Source organism: Dipteris shenzhenensis, chromosome 15 (assembly GCF_047967505.1).
Source record: "Dipteris shenzhenensis isolate YYH24624 ecotype China chromosome 15, Dip_SZ_1.0, whole genome shotgun sequence".
Taxonomy (NCBI): domain Eukaryota; kingdom Viridiplantae; phylum Streptophyta; class Polypodiopsida; order Gleicheniales; family Dipteridaceae; genus Dipteris; species Dipteris shenzhenensis.
In genome coordinates, this window is record NC_141610.1 from 17,537,999 (window position 1) to 17,557,305 (window position 19,307).

General features: G+C 40.9%; 1 protein-coding gene across 1 annotated transcript; it reads left to right on the top strand.

Moving 5' to 3' along the window:
* Positions 1-6,372: 6,372 nt before the first annotated feature.
* On the top strand, positions 6,373-13,605 carry LOC147893466 (short-chain dehydrogenase TIC 32 B, chloroplastic-like). Its single transcript, XM_087385506.1, has 8 exons — positions 6,373-7,367; positions 8,125-8,356; positions 8,485-8,564; positions 8,666-8,819; positions 12,041-12,119; positions 12,674-12,761; positions 12,874-12,920; positions 13,183-13,605. Exons 1-8 carry the CDS (start codon positions 7,247-7,249, stop codon positions 13,345-13,347), a joined length of 966 nt encoding a protein of 321 aa, XP_087241632.1. The 5' UTR covers positions 6,373-7,246; the 3' UTR covers positions 13,348-13,605.
* The last annotated feature ends 5,702 nt before the right edge of the window (positions 13,606-19,307 follow it).

The window sequence follows — 19,307 nt, forward strand, 5'->3', positions numbered from 1 at the left end:
TCCAAGCGTGAATTCTTTGCAAAAGAATCGAGGTAATCGGGACATTATATCCCAAGAAGAGATTCGTATGATTAATAAGAGATAACTCTCTTTTTGCAAAAGAATCCAAGTGTGAATGCTTTGCAAAAAAAGTGAAGTAATTGGGACATATTATATCCCAATAAGGGATTCGTATGGATCCCAAAAAGGTTGGGGCCATATTGGAATGGCTACATCCTATAAACCTATAAGAATTGCAAACATTCTTAGGTTTGTCTTGGTTTAATAGGAGATTCATCTTGCAAAAATGTGAGGTCAATAAGGCTGAATGCCTTAAGGTAGGAGGTCTCCTATACCCAATGGGGATTCTATCTACCAAATGGCAAAGTATCTCCATGGATTTTATTGTTGGATTACCTAGGACACAGAGGGGGCACGATTTTGTGTGGATAATTGTAGATCAGTTGACCAAGATGGATCACTTTATTCCAACCAAAGAAGAGGTTAAAAATCCAAAACTAGCTAGGTTATTTATGGAGCATATTTATAAATTATATGGGCTACCAGTTGGTATTGTTAGTAATCGGGGTAGTATATTTGACAACCATTTTTGGAGGGATGTGTTTATGAGATTGGAAACTTATTTTACATATAAGCACTGTGGATCATCCATAGAGTGATGGTCAAAGTGAAAGGGTTAATCAAGTCATTGAGGATATGCTTCGAGCATATGTAAGTAAACAACAAACTAATCGGAAATGGTATTTGCCCATATTAGAATTTGCATATAAACATTTAGCTACATGTTTTAGTCCATTCATGATGACGTACAGATTTCAACCTAGAGCCCCAATGGTAGTGGGACTAAAAAAAAAAGAAGGTTCAAACGGCCAAACACTTTCTTAAAGATATGAATCAAATGCTTAAATTAGCTAAAAATAGCATCATAAGGGCTCAAGATAGAGCAAGAAACTATGCAAACCCCCACCATATAAGGTTGGAGTTTGTCAGGGTACCTGAATCTTCAAAATCCCTCAAGACAGATAAATCTCCAAAGTTGTCTCCTTGCGATATTGTGGATCATTCATAATACTTAAGAGAATTAGAGAACTTGCTTACAAATTTGCCTTACCAAAGGGATGTAGAGTGCATCTAGTTTTTCATGTAAGTAGCTAAAAAGAAAGTTAGGAGATGATGATAATCTCATTGGAAATGAAGTCTTAGTTGAACTCATTGAACCTGCTACTTTACCACATGAACCAGAAAAAAGTTTAGACCGACTAGAAAAAAGAACACAACATACAATATGGCAAGAATATCTGGTTAAGTGGAAAGATAAACCTAAAGAGAGTTTAACATGGTAAAGGGTAAGAAATCTCTAGAGGAGGTTTCCCAATTTTTTTTTCAAGGACGTAAACATAGGCTTAAGGGGAAGGGAATGTTAAGTCAGCCATAATCACACATTCTTTGCGACTTGGTTATGAGGTGGGAAGCTAGAGGGCTTGACAGTGCTTGCATATTATAGGACCTAAAGGGCTCGGGTCTACAAACCTAGGCCTAAGGATTTACGAGGCATGCAAAGGATATCCCAAGAGTGGGCTTAATGAAAGAGGTCCCTTAGGGGACACATGGCACCACGAGATGAGGCCACTTGGCAAGCACTGGGCTATGGGGGGAGCTCTAGAGAGAACTCCCAGGTGAAAAGAGAGAGAAAGATGGAGAAACTAGAAGAAGGATGTCTTTTGTCTCTCATAAAGCCGACTGGTTCTCTCGTGGATCATGTGGTTGGGTGGAACTGAGCAGGAGAGACCTCTACTTGAGTCGTTGTATCAAAGAATGACAAAGATCAAAAGTTCTAGATGCACGATTCGAGTAGAAGCTTGAGTTACCAGATTACAATTGACATGCACAAAGAAATACAAAAGAAGAAAATGCATGTCAAAGGCCATTAGACTTTAACCCAAAAAAAGAGAGCCATGTCATGAGTCCTTTTCACCCCTCTTCATCTATTTTATCCCAACCGTTCTAGTTTACAAAAAAGATCAATCATGTCCAAGAGAATGCGAAGTTTTTGGGATTGAGTTTAGGGATTGGGATCGAGAGGCAAGTTCATGTACCAAAGATAAATATTTTTCTTTCTAAAAAATTAATTCCATGATGGTTCCGAAGTAGGAAAGGCTAACAATGGAAAAAGGAAAGTTGATTGTTGAAGAAGATATCCATGAGGAATCTACGGATTTGGAGGACGAAGTAAATTATGGCGATTGTGGAATTTAGTATTTGGAATTCGCAAAACTAGAAACAAATCTTACCATAATACGGTTGTTCATTAAATACAAGTATGGAATGATTGATTTTGTATACACATACAAGGATCAATACTTTAACTTTACATTCTTAAAGAAAGTTTTCTATAAAGAAAGCTTTTACCAAACATAGATGTGGATGTGTGCACATGGAGATTGTAGGACATAGATGCATCATACCATCTCATTTGATTTTTGATTGGTTTTATCAAAGTAGACATGATTTAGGAATAGTGTCTCAAAAGTAGGCTAGGAAACCTTTTAGTGTAGCCTTTGTGTTGAAGCAAAGTACTCCAACAATAATTCATTGCTAGATACGAAGGCACGTGTGTGCTAAATGGGGAGTGGTGTATTTCCCCCAAAAATATGCAACCCTACCACATGAGTTCCATAAAATATATAATTTTGATGGCACTTCTCATAGAAATCCACTTTCAACATACATATATGTGTGGTATTTGGGGAAAGGCCTACACCTTACTTTTGAGAGCCCATATGTAAGAAGGGCATTTTTAATATTCCTTAAACACACGTGGTAACACGATTTTCTATAGTGCATCCCCGCACCTACGTCAAGGTAGAATTGCATCTCCATATGAAAATAAATTCATGAATTTGTAGAAAATTCAAACACTTCTTTATTGGGAAGATTTATGGTCATTCATTCATTGTTCTAATTGAAATTGGGATAGGAAACTTTGATAAATATCTTTATCATTATAGATCCTGTGTAGTTACTAGTTCTAAGCCTATATATCTTTTAAAAGGCTAGTTGCTTATATGAGATCCTTGTTTCATGGGTGACGCACATATGTGAATCTTTCATTCTTTGTAGTTCACGCTATTTTTCCAATGAAAATATTCGATTCTCAACACATCATTGATCACAAAGTCCTTGGGCATCTTGGCAAACTCACCATGTGACTTGAAAATCTAGAAGAAGATCTTGAATAGGATGGTGTCAAATGGCACTGATGGAGTCTCTTGGATAGTGAAAGAAGATTGAAGTTAAGATACACTGCATGTGAAGTGCATTTAAAATGGACCAAAAGAACTCTAAGGAAAGGGAAGATGGTGACCAAATACTAAAATCTTGCTGGAAATACTTCCTATGAGCTTTTTATCAGATCACCTAATCTTTCCAACAAAAGTTAGGTGAGAGATTTGCTCCTTCACGTGCACGATGCCACCAAAAAGTGAAAAAGCCTTATTGAATCTTCACTTGGTAGTAAGAAAATGTTCATGAACAAAGAGCAAACCCATATGTAGTTTGGATGCGCTTCAATGAGCCCACACAATTCAATGGATGATAAGATATGAGGCATCATGGTCACCCTCTCACTAGGTGCATATCATGGGCTTCATGTGCCTTTAATAAGGTAATTACTAGAAATGAAGCACTGGTGTGTACCATATTGGAAGCTATGTGTAGAAATGAGCAGTTGAGCTCCATAGTTGTGGAGCCCATTAGAAAAGTGTGGCTTGCCTAAAGGAACTACTTTCACACATGATCTACCAATCCTATAGAACATTCCTACTTAGGTTCGTTACTAGCTTGATGGCCTCATTAGGACAATGCGAGCCTGTCTGTGTGTCCACATAAGGTACATGTTTAACTTCATAACTTGGGGAGTTGACAAAGCAATATGTAAGATAGCACTTGCATTCATCAAAGTGAGTATGGTAAAATACCTATGTAAAGTAAGGGTATTTATATTGGTCCTCTGAATGAACATGTTATCTAGTAGAGTTTTTACAACCTCCCCCCCCCCCCCCCCCGTGCAGGTGGGGGGTTTACAAAGTAGGGTGGATTTGGAGATGGTGTTGTACTTATGCTTGCTAATTTTGCCTTGGTATGGTTTTTGAGTGCCCAATGAGTTTATAACCAAATTCCCTATAAAACAATGCTCACATAAATGATTTGTTTGTATAAGAGCATTTGCTTAGCATGTTGTCAATTTTGCCAATACTTTAGGTGACGTAGACACGAACCGCCCAAGCGTGGGCAGGAGTGTGCCCTCACCTGACAGCCACGCACATAACAATGATTTGATTCATAGATAGGGGAGATCCATGAGCACGGGCATCCACATCCTGCCCATCCGCAATACTAGTTGTCTAGACACCAACCGAAAAGCTGCCTTTGGTACACTATGTGGGCCAGCCATGCTTGCTTGCTCTATAAATGCTGTGTTTTTCCAAGGTGAAATGTCCACTCAATGTGCAACCACACAATGCCGGGGCGGGCACAAGACACTCTATAGAAACCCTTGCCTAGCACCTTGTTGATTTTGCAAATGTGAGCGTTGGGGGAAGGGGTACGAGATTGGGGGTGGACTGTCGAGTACAAAATTGGCAGCGGACACACAATCCCTCACTTGGTAGGAGACCAATGGGGGCCGCCCGCGTGGCCCACCAGGCACGTGTCATTACAGGACACGTCCAGTCCACGTCTGCCACGGCCACCTGCCCAAACGCGTGTCGTTCTTGGGCACGCGGGCCCAGCACACGCCCCGATGACACGTCGCAACGAGAGAATGTCGTAAAGTTCTGGGCCCACACGAGACAGCGAGCCCAGCGACACGTAGCACGGCCTGCCTTCGTGGCCCACGCCGATCACGCACGGTGGGTGTCTACATGGCGTCCCACGTGGCGTGCCGTAATGTTTGGCTTTTTTGTTCTGTCGGTCGTTAGCCAGTTCGTCCGGCGGTCGGTTTTACTTTCCGACTCGACCCCTGATCCTTCCACAATCGTAATCGTATTAAAACAAATATTCTCAATCGTTCGTTCAAAGGCCTCTGTTGTCATAAACCAGTTACAGTTGTAGATTCCGGCACGGTGCACGCGCATTTCTTACATAAACCATTTCTGTCCTGAACTCCGGTATAGATCTATCTGTCTATTTGTTCGTCCATTTCCTATCCTAATTACTTCGATTCCCGCATCAATCTGGTCGTAATAGACAAATTCATGCATAAAACTCACCACGGCTACTGTCCGCTAACCAAATCCGTCATTCTTTCGATCTTACGACGCGGATTAATCCGTTTGTCCATCCATGATCTAAAATTTTACCGTTGCACTGCGCACCAATCTGGTTTCAAAAAACAGATTCATGCATAACAACACCCACCATCGATGATGTTTTTCCTGATGTCCAACCCTTTATTTATCTTTCCGTCGCACATGATCCTTCCGGCCATGATTTACGTCAAGACCCAAACATACGCACAAATCCGTTCATCAAATTAGTCGTCCATCCATGATCTAATATATTAACCTTGCATTGCGCACCAATCTTGTTTTACAGATTCATGCATAAGCAACATAACACATAAATTTATCTTTCCGCCCATGATGTACGTGATTAAGCGCATCTACCTGGTCGTACTAAATAAAAACTCGTGCGGAACAGAGATAACACCGCACATCACTACAGATCTTTCTGATGTTTGGCCACTTGTCGTTCTTCAATCTGTCGGTAGCACAACATTGTCCATCAAATCCGTCCATACATGATGTTGACTCCCCAATCTGAGCATCAATTGGAGTCATTGGACCCAATAAACAAATCCCGTCGCAAACGCCCACCACAGCTACAGTTTTGATCTTGTTTTCTTTATCGCAATGCGTGTCCAGCTCCAGCATCTGGATTCCGTTCCGGATCATTGCACACACCCCTTCGAGCGCTGCCACATGAAACTTCAAAACAGCAGTCGCTTGATCCCGTTCTGATTATTGCATTGCGTAATTCACGTTGCGCATGTGGGCCTTTCGACACAACAACGTCGTCAGTGTCGTCCGCGACCACAACAACGTCGTCCACCTCGATCGCCCTGACAGGGTTATTGGCACCTTTTAGAAATTAATTAATCTGGGTTTCTCCACGATGCCTTAAGCGTGAAAACAGCCAAACGACTATCGGCACCTTATTAGAAATTAATTAATCTCGGTTTCCTCACAATGGATCATGCGTGAAAATAGCCAAAAGACTCGCCACCAATCACTCCAAGAACCTTCTTCGGTTTTCTGATCAAGGCTTTAAGATTTGTCCCTAGCAATGGACACAGGCTCGCGCAGCCGCCCGCCCACGAAACGGAATCAGCCCTGCGTGGCAGACACCGTAACAGATTAGCCAAAAATTTCGATTCTTTCAGCTTGATTTCAGATTGATTGATTAACGCAAACCTCCCAATTCCATGTCGCAGCACATCCCAAAGTATGCATTACGCATACTATGGACCACTGGACATGGGTATTTTATCCTATCTCCCTCAATCCGATCCATGAGATCCTGCAAGCTCTTCCAAGGTCCCTTGGCTCTAGCTCTACGTTTCTACTAGTCACTTTGACGGCACTACATATCTACAGTCTCCCAAATTCGTTCCTTCTGGACTGCATTCACCTCATGCTTAGGCCGTCAGATCTCATCGTACAAACCCTGTGGACATTGGACTTCACGCAAGCGTGGACCAGGAACGCATGATCCACCCGCCGAGTTGGGTTTACTGTCATCAACCACGGCAAGCTGGAGAGGCTGGCGCCTGGCATAAAAGGCCAGTCCATGTGAGCAACCAACTGAATGCTCGACCACAGGACAGTAGTACGTGAACTAGTGGTGCTAGACTAGGGAACAAGGAATCGGAATTTTTCGTTCGACGGAGTGTGCGTCCAACGTAAGCCTTGGAAGCTAGTTCGAGCGAGGCTGCAGCCGAGGCATCTGGGTAGGCAGAGAGCAGCGACAAGCAATGTTTGCCATGTAATATAGCTAATCTGTTAATATCTAGCCAATCAGTTGAACACCGAGAGCAATATATCTGCAATCAGCGCCAGAGCAGCGACCGAACATCGTTTGCAATACATAGCTTATCTGTTAATATCTAGCCAGGCAGTTGAACTCTGCAGCAGCTAGACGAGGCCGGATCGTTCAGATAGTCGCAGTTTATTGCGTGCGAAAGAATATGGGTCTGCTGATAGATTACCTGACCGGTGCGACAGGCCAGAGCGGCTTCGGCTCCAAGTCCACGGCAGAGGATGTCACCTCTGGCGTTTCATTGTCTCACCTTACTGCCATTGTCACAGGTTGGTTTGCAAAATCGATCTGCATGTTATGTTATTAGGCCATTTCGTTACTCTTGTATCTGTAACTCGGGCGTTTGCAACAACTGAAACGGTCTTTACACAGAAAACTAGATAAACTGCACATTTCCGTTGCTTTTCTTGAGTAGATCGCTAAAATCGTTAGATTTAAGAGAAGCGGATTTTTGCACTCGTTGGGATAGTACGATACATCTTTGCTCTGAAGTGAGGATATCTTGCACTCTAGTGACCGCAACCTGATTCGTGTGATCTCCACTAGCATCTGTAGAAAGCAATGATCTGTGGAAAGACTTTGTGAAATTCGGCCGTTCAATAGATACGGAGGGCAATTCCTTACAAGACCGATTTGAAATTAAGCCTCGATCCCAGTTCAATCACACGCATCTAAGCGGTATTGCTCGGTAGTTCCAGCTCCTTCGTTCCACTGTGCAAGCCGATGCTTCCAGTTATCCTTAATACACGGTTTGAAGAGAGAAGATTTGCATCATCGCAAGAATTCATGCGTTTTACAGCCGTTGTGAGTAAATTAGTGAGGCCCTAAGGCATATGGGAAACTGCATTTCGAGCTCCAGGCTCACATAATTACGTTATCTTGATTAATTTCGTTCGATCACTTGTAAACTTTCCAAAGTACGGTTAAGCAATTCAGATTTGTTGGCTGCGCTTTTTGCACATAGGAGTAATTCGCTATATGTATAGTATTGTTTCCCTTAATTTACCATTCCAACATGGTGTGTAGGGGCTACATCCGGCATTGGAGCTGAGAGTGCAAGAGTTCTGGCCAAACGAGGCGCTCAAGTTGTTGTGCCTGCAAGGAATCTGAAAGCAGCTGAGCTGCTAAAGAGTTCGATTCAGAGGGAAACCCCTGGTGCCAGGATCATCATCTTGAAAATGGATCTTAGTTCACTTTCTTCCGTTCGATCCTTTGTTGTCCAATTCCTGAGCCTTGAGCTGCCTTTGAATATCCTAATGTAGGTTCTTCTCTTCGTGAAAGCTCGTTCAATTATATACTGAAGTGAAAGCCTAGAGGCGGTGATCTATCGTTTTCTACAAGTGTTTCAGAGTGCTTATAACAACATTTTGTGGTGTACATTTGCAGTAATAACGCAGGCGTCTTTTGCAAGACCTTCAGAACCTCTGAGGATGGCTTTGAGATGAGTTTTGCGACGAATCACTTAGGTAAGCCCGTCTTCTCAAGATGCACATAAATTTGTTCAAGGAGCAATTCTAAACATCTCAAGACGATGCTAATTTCTGCCGTATGCTGTGTGTCGGTGCAGGACACTTTGCGTTGACAAGTCTATTGTTAGACAAGATGGTGGACAGTGCGAAAAAGAGCGGGGTGGAGGGCAGGATCGTAAATGTAGCATCGTGTCTACACACGTGGGTGGGCGATCGAGGCATAGCGTTCGAAAAGCTGAACGACAAGAAGAGGTAACGTTGGAAATTTAGAATGCCTGTGAAATTTTGACCAGCACGCGGATTGATGTGCGAAGAAAACCCAAGGAAAGAATAGAAAGCTGCAAAAGCATAAACAAAGGTCGAACAAAATGGGCAGAGCTGTAGGGAAGGAGGGGAGGTCTAAGTGATGGACTGGAAAGGTAAAATGATTGGAAGCGATTGCAAGTTTTGTAGCGTAAAATAGAGTTTGCAAGTGAGGTGGTGCATTGAAAGGTGTTGTCTTTCGTGCTCTCCGCGTTCTACAATGCAAAATATATTATACATCGAACAGAGAAAAGGTAAGAATCTGTATGGGAGAGAAGTCCGGGGTATTGTCAGAAAGAAATTTGTGGATTGTTATGTTAAAGATGTTTGTGGGTTGCAAGTTCGGAGCCGCGACTGTTTGCGGCTGAATTGTTTTGGGCGAAAGGCGGGTGAGGGGACCGAGGTTTCCAATTCGCCATAGCCAGTGTACTCCACTGTTTGCCGTAGGACGAACGAGAGGAAAAAAGAGCTTTGCAAAAGAAAGATGTTGACAACGCCCCAGAAATTCCATGGGCGAAGTGGAAAAACTCGTTGTTTAGGTGCGTTGATTTGACTTTGGGACACTTTGGGAGTGGAATCTAGAAGTTTTTTTTATCGGAAATAGCCAGCGAGGTGGCATGACTGGCCTGAAAGGCCACTGTCATGAGTGAAGTAGGCGGGGGGGGGGGGGGGTTGACTATGAAATGAAAGAAGAAATTGAGAATGGACGACATTCTAATGTTGTGTAAAGATGTGTCGTCGTGAGATTTCAAAGGAGATGAAGGCCGAAAGGCGAAGGGCATTGGAGGAAGTGGTTTCAGGCCATGGTATTGGTAATTGGAGAGATGGACTGTGGGAGGTGTGTTGGGGCAGAGAGAGAGAGAGAGAGAGCACGCCTTTTATGAATTAAGTAGTTCGCCAGTACATCGAACTTATCGAACTTCCAACTCTTCCACGCGTGCAAGCCTCACTCACTCCTTAGTCCACCTTCTCAGTCTTATTCTCGTGCTCCATCCTCTTTCCAAGTTCCATCTCCAAATCTACCCAAATCTATCCGTTGTTCTTCTTCGAAATGAATATCGTTTGGTCGTTTTAATACTAAATAATTTTCGGAGTCCTAGTCATGCATTACTATGTTGTCCTTAGATATGAATATGGCTTGGTGGTTGTAGTAGTAATGGTGCATCATAATTCTAATTATGTGAATAGAAATGAATATGGTTTGGTGGTTGTAGTACTAATCATGCATCATAATTCTAATTAGGTGAAACAAGCCCATTACTCTTTTAAAAATGAATTTGGTTTGTTGTAGTGTTAGTCAATCTCAAAAGAGTTAGATGGAAGGGATGCAAGAGTACACTAGAGCCAGAGAGAGAGAGGGCACTTAAGTCTTTATTGAAAAGGATTAACTCCCCACATTTTCTTAAGAAATTCAAGTGACCACCAAGTCTTTGTTAGAGTAATATGATCTCACAGGATAGTGCAAAAGGCACTTCAATACATCCTAGGCTCATCCTATAAAAGACTTGACTCATAACCTTCAACGTGTATTACATCCTAGACTCATACTAAAAGACTTTACTCATGACCTTCAAAGTCTATGATAAAGGAGTAACTCCCAAATTTTTTCTTTTCCAAATTCAAATTCTGAAAGTAAGTGGAAAATCACACTAAGCCACCTCCAAATCTTTGTTAACATAATACACTTTCACAAGGTAGTGCAAAGGCACTTCAATGGATCCTTTGCTTGGCAGGCTCATAGTAAAAGACTTGACTCATGAGCTTCAAATTTCTAGCCAATGTGGGAAATTTTGAAGGTTACTAAATGACCATCCTTCAAAGGATGTCACATTGTGCATTACAAATTTCTAGCCATTATTAAGGTTACCAAATGCCCATCCTTCAAATTTAAAATTTTTCTTGTATTTTTATAATCTTCTCATTAGATTGACATTTATCCCTCTTTGAAGTAAGTTAGAATGCACAATCTATGGTAATAACTTAGAATCTCATCAGTGTAATATCTTTATATCGGGTTCTTCTCATTGACCACATATGAACTGATTTTAAATATTTTCTTATTGGATATGTGGAATGGTATTACTTCCACTTCCTACATGCTCTTCACATTTAATGCAAAAGACTATGCTAGAATGCCCAATCACTTGCTCCTATACATCACACCATATTATAATTTTTATTTTAATGTGATAATCTAGCACCATAGCATAAACGAGGTGCCAATCCATACAATTTCATAGATGTTAGATCACCATAGCATAAACGAGGTGCCAATCCATACAATTTCATAGATGAGTAGGTCTAACAGAGCATATTGTGTCACGTCATCATTACTTTTGGTTGTATATCTCATCTTTAAACTATTTCTTGAAAATAATATAATCAACCTTTAGTAATAAAATTGTTAATATAGTATTCAAAGTAAGACAACAAGTATGAATCTATTATTGACTCTGTTTAGCTAATAACTTTAGATTAAAAAGTCTTTCTACATAGGATGACTTTTTTGAATGGTAACTCTCTTGCATGCACTCAATGTAGTTGTGCTTCAAGTATGCACTGGACCATTTAAAACATGCAAGTGTGCTATTGAATGGAAAACATGTGGTTGATCAATAATTGTCATCTCTATATGCTCTTAGAATTAACCACGGCCCACAGTATCGAGGTGATAATTTAGAACACGGAACAAGATGCAAGGGTAGGGCTTGCATAGAGTGGGATAGATCTATGTCAGAGCAAGATATCTCTTTTGGCACATGATCAATGAGAATCAAATACATAATTTCCTATGCATTTAGCTTATTTTCATGATAAAAGATCCTTTCAAGATATTGTTTTCCTAGTAAGTTTAAACTTCTCATTCAAAGGTTACCACACTTCATGCAAGGTGGGAGCAAATCGCCCACTTGTGTACTAAAGTGTAGCCTGCCATTATGATAGTAAGGTTCGCTTGTCTTATAAAGCAAAGACAGTCATCATTTTGTGCCTGTGAACAAAGGCACCCACATTTTGTGGGTTGGTAGAAAGGCATTCATGGAATGAGTGGAGACAAAATGTGTGAGACTTTTTCTAAAAGGATGATTGCACCTTTTTAACCTAGGAAGCTCATTGGAAGAATTTCTATTGATATATGCTTATCTTTTGTGCTTGGTTGGATTTGCACGCAGTTTTGTCGAGAGTATCAATTACGCACAATCAAAGCTTGCGAACATTCTTCATGCCAAAGAGCTTGCAAGAAGGCTAAAGGTATGGAGACATCAATATCCACATAGATAAGAGACTCCAACAGGAATTATTTTGTGTCATCATTCATGCCCCCCTCCCTCAGAGACACTCTCTCTCTAGTCTCTCTCTCTCTCTCTCTCCCCTAAGTTTGCAGATACATACACACACATACACATACATATATACATACACATAAATATACATATACATATATATACACATACATATATACACATACACATACACATACATACACATACACATACACATACACATACACATACACACATACACACACATACATATACATATACCTACACACACATACACACGCGCACAAACACAACACATACATATGCATATATGTATATACACATACATGTGTGTGTGTGTTTTGCCCCCTCTCCAATCTTAGATATATTGACAACCCGCATCTGTATATAAGGGAGTTAGACACATGCTATTGCAGAGAGAGAGAGAGAGAGAGAGAGAGAGAGAGAGAGATGCGTTCGTGGGTCTTCACCCTCCCTTTCTACAAATCTAAAACGATTTCTCGACTCGTCCCTTACGCGCAGGAAGCTGGCGCTTATGTGACAGCCAATTCTCTGCACCCGGGAATCGTGAAGACCAACATCATTCGTGATCGGGGAGGAGTTGTGACAGGTGACAATCTCTTCGTACATACACTACCGGCCTCGTCGGTGTGTCATTTCGTATGCATTGGAGCGTAACTCGCTACAAATCTCCTAAATAATTCCGATTGGACATTTTGCAGACGCTATCTTCACTGTTGCGTCTATTTTCATGAAAACGATTCCCCAGGTTAGCTAGCATCTTCTACTTGTTCAGTTTGCTTTCTCCTATCCTGTCGTTATAATAGCGCTCAACTTTGAAGTATTCTGAATTGAGTAGACGGGATTACTACGGCAGAATAATAATGGTAGGACCTGGTAGCTTGTCTTTCCCACTTTTTCCCACTTGAAGAAGCAGAAAGAAGTGGGATGTGACAAGCCAGTACCCTTGCCGACCTCAAGTTCTCAACTACTGCTCATTTTTACTTATACACTCGTGCATTTTCTTCCAGGGTGCAGCCACCATATGCTATGTTGCAACACATCCTGATGTCAAAGGAGTGTCGGGAAAGTACTTTGTGGACTGCAACCAAGCTGAATATTCTCCGTGTGCCAGCGACGACGAAAAAGCTCGGGAGCTCTGGCGATACAGTGATAAAGTCACCAACTTGTGCTAAGCGGAAGTTGTTCCCTGTCAATTTTGAGAAGGCCCTCGTGCATAAAATCATTCACGCGCTGCCTACCGTGGGAAAGACGTATAGCTAACGACTCAAGTGTACAGGAGCACCTTTCGTGCTGGAAGAGCTTAAACTTGTAAAGTTGTAAAGAAATGGTTGAATGTATTTAGCTGTAAAATTACAATTTCAAGGGGTTACGACTATCTCCGTACTATATACATTTCAGTCTCTAATGTAGAAGGCAATTACCAAAATAAAGCTAGGAATGCAATTTTCAACGGAGGACTACACCCAACACTATCGTTCATTACCAAATTGAAGGTTTTTTTAAGGACATTTTTTATTAGAAAAAGGAAAATGGCGTTAGCCCTTCAAATGTTATGATAACAAGAGTAACGGGTGGTTGAACATGTGGGTGAGTGTTGGGTGTGTGTGTTTTCGATCACCAGCCACTAGGTGAGGGTTGAGTTTTCAAGGTGAAAAGATATGGGTCTACGATCTTTGTGAGGAGTGTGTCATGGTGTTGTTAGAGTTTAACATCTGTTGATGTACAGTATGAGTGAGGGCTTCTTTGTGGGTGTGCCCGCCCGTGAGGTTAGATCAAGAGGGGATACTAGGGCCATGTGTACATCCAGAGTACCATCCTGGATATAGCCATGCTTAGGGCTACTTTGGGGTGTTAGAGGCTTTGCAAGGGCACATCAATAGGTCCGACCTAGGACGGGGCTAGTACGAGCCTATTTCGAGGGTTTTGGGCTTGATGAGGGCTTGATTTGATGCACGCTCAAGAGCCGCCTTATGCTGACTAAGTTGCCACCTCGGCTGGGGGCCAATTAGGTTCCCAGCTTGGTCGGGCTAGCCTCGACCCCGTTGGGTCAGGTTAGACCAACCTAAGGTCAATAGGTTGGCCTACAAGTGTGGGGACCTATTTATAGGCCCTCCCCTACCCCTCCCCTACCCTCTTTCATGCATCTTACACCAAGGTTTTTCTCAGCAGTTTAGTAGGGGCTTTTCCCATATATCAAGTGTCAAAGTCTCTCTTCCTCCATAGCATTTTCTTGCCTATAAGTTTGCTCTCTTTGCTTTGATTTTTTGTTCACAAATCCATTGCGCTCTCACATGGTGTCAAAGCAACAAAATGAGTCGACTTGGGAGTGCAAGAGCAAGCATCAAGTTTGAGGGAAATTCGTTGCTGTTTAGAGGCATCTGAGGGACGATTGGAGCATGTTGAGAGTAGTTTGCTAGGAGGAGACAAAGCAAGGGAGCTGAAGGCAATTTTGTGAGAAGATACCAAAGGCATGGGTAGTAAGTGTAAGTATTGACAGAGTTGAAGGCTTAAGGAATGGAGCATCCCCTTCTTCTCTGAGCCTCCTCTTGTCTTCTCTCCCTATTTATGTCCATCTCCTCCTCTTTCCAGCTTTTCCTCTGAGATGTCGACTTTACTCAAGATTATCGAGAACAAGGTCTAAGATTCCCATCTTACCCACCTTTCTAGTGGAGTGGCAGTTGGATCGCAACAACTTTGGTGTATGAAGAGTGATGATGGAGCTAGATCTACAGTCCTATGATTCCGACAGACTTCATCTTCATGGGGATTCCAAAGCTAGATCCATTTGATGCAAAACTTGGAATTCTTAAGCAAAAGGACGCTAAGAATGCAAGGGCACATTGTTTTATTTTCTGAATTGCACAGCTATAGAGCAACGATTGTCCATATCATCAATCGATGTCCAACAACTGTAGCTCCTAAGGTAATTGCATCTGAGGCATATTTTGGTTGTACGTTTGACGTGTCTTATTTTTAGGTGTTTGGGTGTTATTTGCATGCCCATATTCCCAAGAATCAAAGGGGTAAGATGAGTGCAAAATCCCACTAGATGGTCTTTGTTTGGCGATAATACTCAGTCTACAAGATATTTTTTGTATGACCCAATTCGGAGGGCCATCATGGTCAGCAATAACGGGATATAATATTGGATGAGTAGGTACCATCTTTCATTGTGGATCAGCCACCAATTCTTGGAGAGCAAGGAGACTATAAAGATCGGGCCATTGCTCTTATTTCTGAGCCAAAACAACTATGAGAGCCTAAACTAGATGTTGTAGCAGCATCCGATCCCTAAGTTGAGGAGCAAGACCTATAGGATGAGGAGGCTTCTAATTCTCAGAAGATTTCTTCTAGAAGCTTTATTCTTGCTTTACCCTTATAAGTTAACTATGCCTTGATGTCTCCCATCATGTGGGATATGAAGCCAACCGCAGTCAAGGAAGAACTCTCTTAGGAGACATGGAAGAGAGCCATGGAGGTTGAGCTAGAGTCCATTGAGAAGAACATATCTATAAACTAGTTCATAGATGGGCAATTATTCGTGTCAAGTGTGTCTACAATACCAAATACATATTAGACGGAGTTGTGGGCAAGCATAAAGCCAAACTTCTAGCTAAAGGATATGCATAGTGCTAGAGATTGATTGAGCAAAGGGCTGTTGTAGACCACTACAGGGAATAGACCAGCCACTAGTGCATGTAGAGGAGAGGCTAATTGCAGCACAAGAATTTCTCAAGCCTTTGGTATCTCCAAAAGAAAACAAAGGGACAGATCTACCCATAGAAGAGATCATGGGGCACAAGAAGAGCACAACAAATCTATCTAAAGAAGCCTACTTTGTGCTTGGATATTACTTAACTTGTGAGCTTTTGTTTGGCTCTAGTTTTGGAGTTTTAACCTCTTCATTGGTTGGCATAAATTCATCTATCTTGGTCAACTGATCCACAATTACCAACATAGAGTCATGTTTCTCTGTGTCCTAGGTAGTCCAACAATAAAATCCATGAAGATACTTTCCCATTTGCTCGATGGAATCTCCAATGGGTGTAAAAGAGCTCCTACCAAGCCAAAAGAATTGCCCCTTCAAAAGTGCATACATTTTTCAAATTCCTGGGTGTCCAGCACTAGGACTATCATGACACTCGAAAAGCATTCGGCACCTAATGTCATTATTATCCGGGACACATGCTCTACCCTTGTAAAGCAGATAGCCATCCTCAATGGTATACTTTTTACATTTGCATCCTTTATCACCAACCTTTGGCGTGTCACCATTTTCATGCGACTCCTTAGCAAAATCTCCTCGATTAATTGAATCCCTCCTCATAATTGCATTCCATATTTCAAAAAAGTGAGGATCAAACTCACATCCTCTTTTTAAGAACTCTAGGAATCATTTTGGAATTGAGTAAAACTCGATTCACTAAAAATTGGCATTCAGCTTAGGGAATTTGCTACCACATTGAACTTTCCCTTTTGATATGTCAGTTGTGTATCAAACTCTCGCATTATTTCAGCCCATCTAGCTTTCCTTTCGATATGTCAATTGGATATCAAATTCTTGCATTTTTCATCCCATCTAGCTTTTCTTCCTTTAAGTTCTGGCTGATTGAAAATCCACTTAATTCTTTCTTAATAAAAAGTTATCTCAAATTTGGCACCATACAAATAGTGTCTCTATTTCTTCAAATCATAGACTATAGCATTCAGTTCCTTCTCATATGCCGAGTAATTCAATTGGCATTGGTCTAAGTTTTTGCTTCAAATGCCACTCGCAGTCTAACTTTTTGTTTCAAATGCCACTGGTTGACCCTTTTGTAAAAGTACCGCTCCAAATTCACTTGCATCTGTTTCAACTACGAATGGTTCATTGGGGTTTACTACCTTTAAGATAGAAGAAAATGCTGTAGCTACTTTTAACTTCTCAATACTCTTCCTTTGAGGTTCATCCCATACAAAGGTACTTCCCTTCCCCTTAAGCTGGTCCATCATTGGAACATCAATTTTAGCATGATCTTAGATAAACCTCTTATAAAATCTAGACGACACCTAAGAATGTTTGCAATCCTTGTAAATTTGAATGATGTGAGTCGTGACCATTCCAATATGGCCCTTACCTTTTCAAGATCCATACGAATCCCTTGTTGGGATATAATATGTCCCAAGTACATCACTTCTGTAAAGTAGTCACATTTGAATTCCTTTGCAAAAAGAGAGTTATCTCTAAGCAATTGGAACACTCTCCTCAAGTGTTGCAAGTGCTTTTTTCTTGTTTTACTATACATAATGGTATCATCTAGAAATACTATAGTAAATTTTCCTAAATATGCCCTCAAGACATTGTTCATAAGTGTCATAAAATTTGCTAGAACATTTGTTAAACCAAATGGCATTACTTTGAATTGATAATGCATGTACCAAATACGAATGATGTCTTAGGGACACCCTCTTCTCTAATTCACACTTGTTGATATCTTGATCTTAAGTCAATTTTAGTAAAATAATTTTCCCCTTGCAATTGATCAAAGATTAGATCAATGCAAGACATAGGATACTTATTTTTTATTGTGATTTTATTTAAGGCTAGGTAATCTATGCATAAGTGCATAGTACCATCTTTTTTCTTTACCAGTAAAATTGATGATGACTATCCAATTAATTGTCTTCCAACCTCACCTTCTTCCATTTGACTAAGTCTATACGGTGGTTTACAAATAGGGGTAGATCCAAGAATTATGTCTATTTTATGATCTACATCTCGCTTGGGAGGTAAATCATCAAGCAAATCACACAAAAAAACATCTTTAAATTCAACAATTAAATTATCAAATGAAGATTCATACTTTTTAACCACATCAAGAGAAAATTTATTCTTTTTAGAAGGAGCAAAATTAAAATCACCAATAAAAGTAAGTTCACAGAGATATACCTCGCATTGATGTTGTTGTAGAAGTCATTCCAATTCCATTGAACAAATAATGGGAGAGTTGGGCACATCATGTTCTCCATAAATCTGGAAGGCTGTACCATCTTTTTTAAATAAACCTATTGTAAGATATGCCCAAGACGATATGAGAACTATACAACCATTCTTGACCAAGAACAACATGTTTGATTGAGATGCATAATTTGGAAATCCAAGGCATCCTGATAACCTTGGATATCCACCTCTACACCATGAATCATGGTGTCCCAACCCTTTTTATCACTACCCTTAGCTAGAGAGACCATGTATATATGGGTACATGGACACTCTGGCAACTTCAACTTCTTAACTAATGAATAGTTTGAGAAATTATGTGTTGCTCTATCATCGACCATAGCTTTAACTTTTTGCACCTTCATTTTTCCATGCATACTCATTAAATCATGAGGACCAAAAGTGGATTACCACATTACCGATGATAGACAACACATGTGGGTGTTGTCCTCATGATAAACCTCTACCTTAGTGTACTTTTTAGTACCATTAAGTGGCAACATTTGCACTACCTGTACTTGCTTTTGTCGAGGTTTATTTGGGGCTTCAAATCCCACCTGTTTGTTCCTCAGGAATTTCCAGGGAGCCTTCCTTATCTTTTGGAACTCGTCAATTCCCTTCAACTAAAGGACTGTTAGGAAATGGAGTCAATTTGAGTGACTTTTAGTGTGTTCTAGAGTAGTACTATACTACTTTATATCCTAGAGTGCCATGTGTCACTATGGGACTTATCCCATATACATTTGACACCTAGAGTGTGTGTGCCTATCCTATAAAGGCATTGTACTTTCATTGTCATTTTCATCAAGCCTCATGCCTTTCTTGGTCATGTAAGTACTTTGCTTAGTTGTATATTTCTTTCCTGCATTATTTCATTTCCATTATGCTTTCCTAGTCTTGCTTTTCCTTTCCTTTCCATTCCATTCCATGTCTTGCATCTTCAAGGACTACCTCCCTATAGTTTGATATGTAATGGACTAAAGTTTTCTAACCCATGCTATCATTGTTCCAAGCCTCCCAAGCTCTTCTAACTCATTTTTAGGTGAAAACTCCTTTAAGAAGGCTTGTTAAAATTTAGGCCAGAAGGCTTGTTAAAATTCACGTCAATACCTAGGGATCCTATCATTTTCCCTGAGACTCATCTACCATTTA

Bases quoted from the DNA above. Each gene is read 5' to 3' on its own strand.
- LOC147893466 (XM_087385506.1), top strand. From the start codon at position 7,247: ATGGGTCTGCTGATAGATTACCTGACCGGTGCGACAGGCCAGAGCGGC. The intron at 8,820-12,040 runs GTAACGTTGGAA...ATTTGCACGCAG, and splicing joins AAGCTGAACGACAAGAAGAG to TTTTGTCGAGAGTATCAATT. The intron at 12,921-13,182 runs GTTAGCTAGCAT...ATTTTCTTCCAG, and splicing joins TCATGAAAACGATTCCCCAG to GGTGCAGCCACCATATGCTA.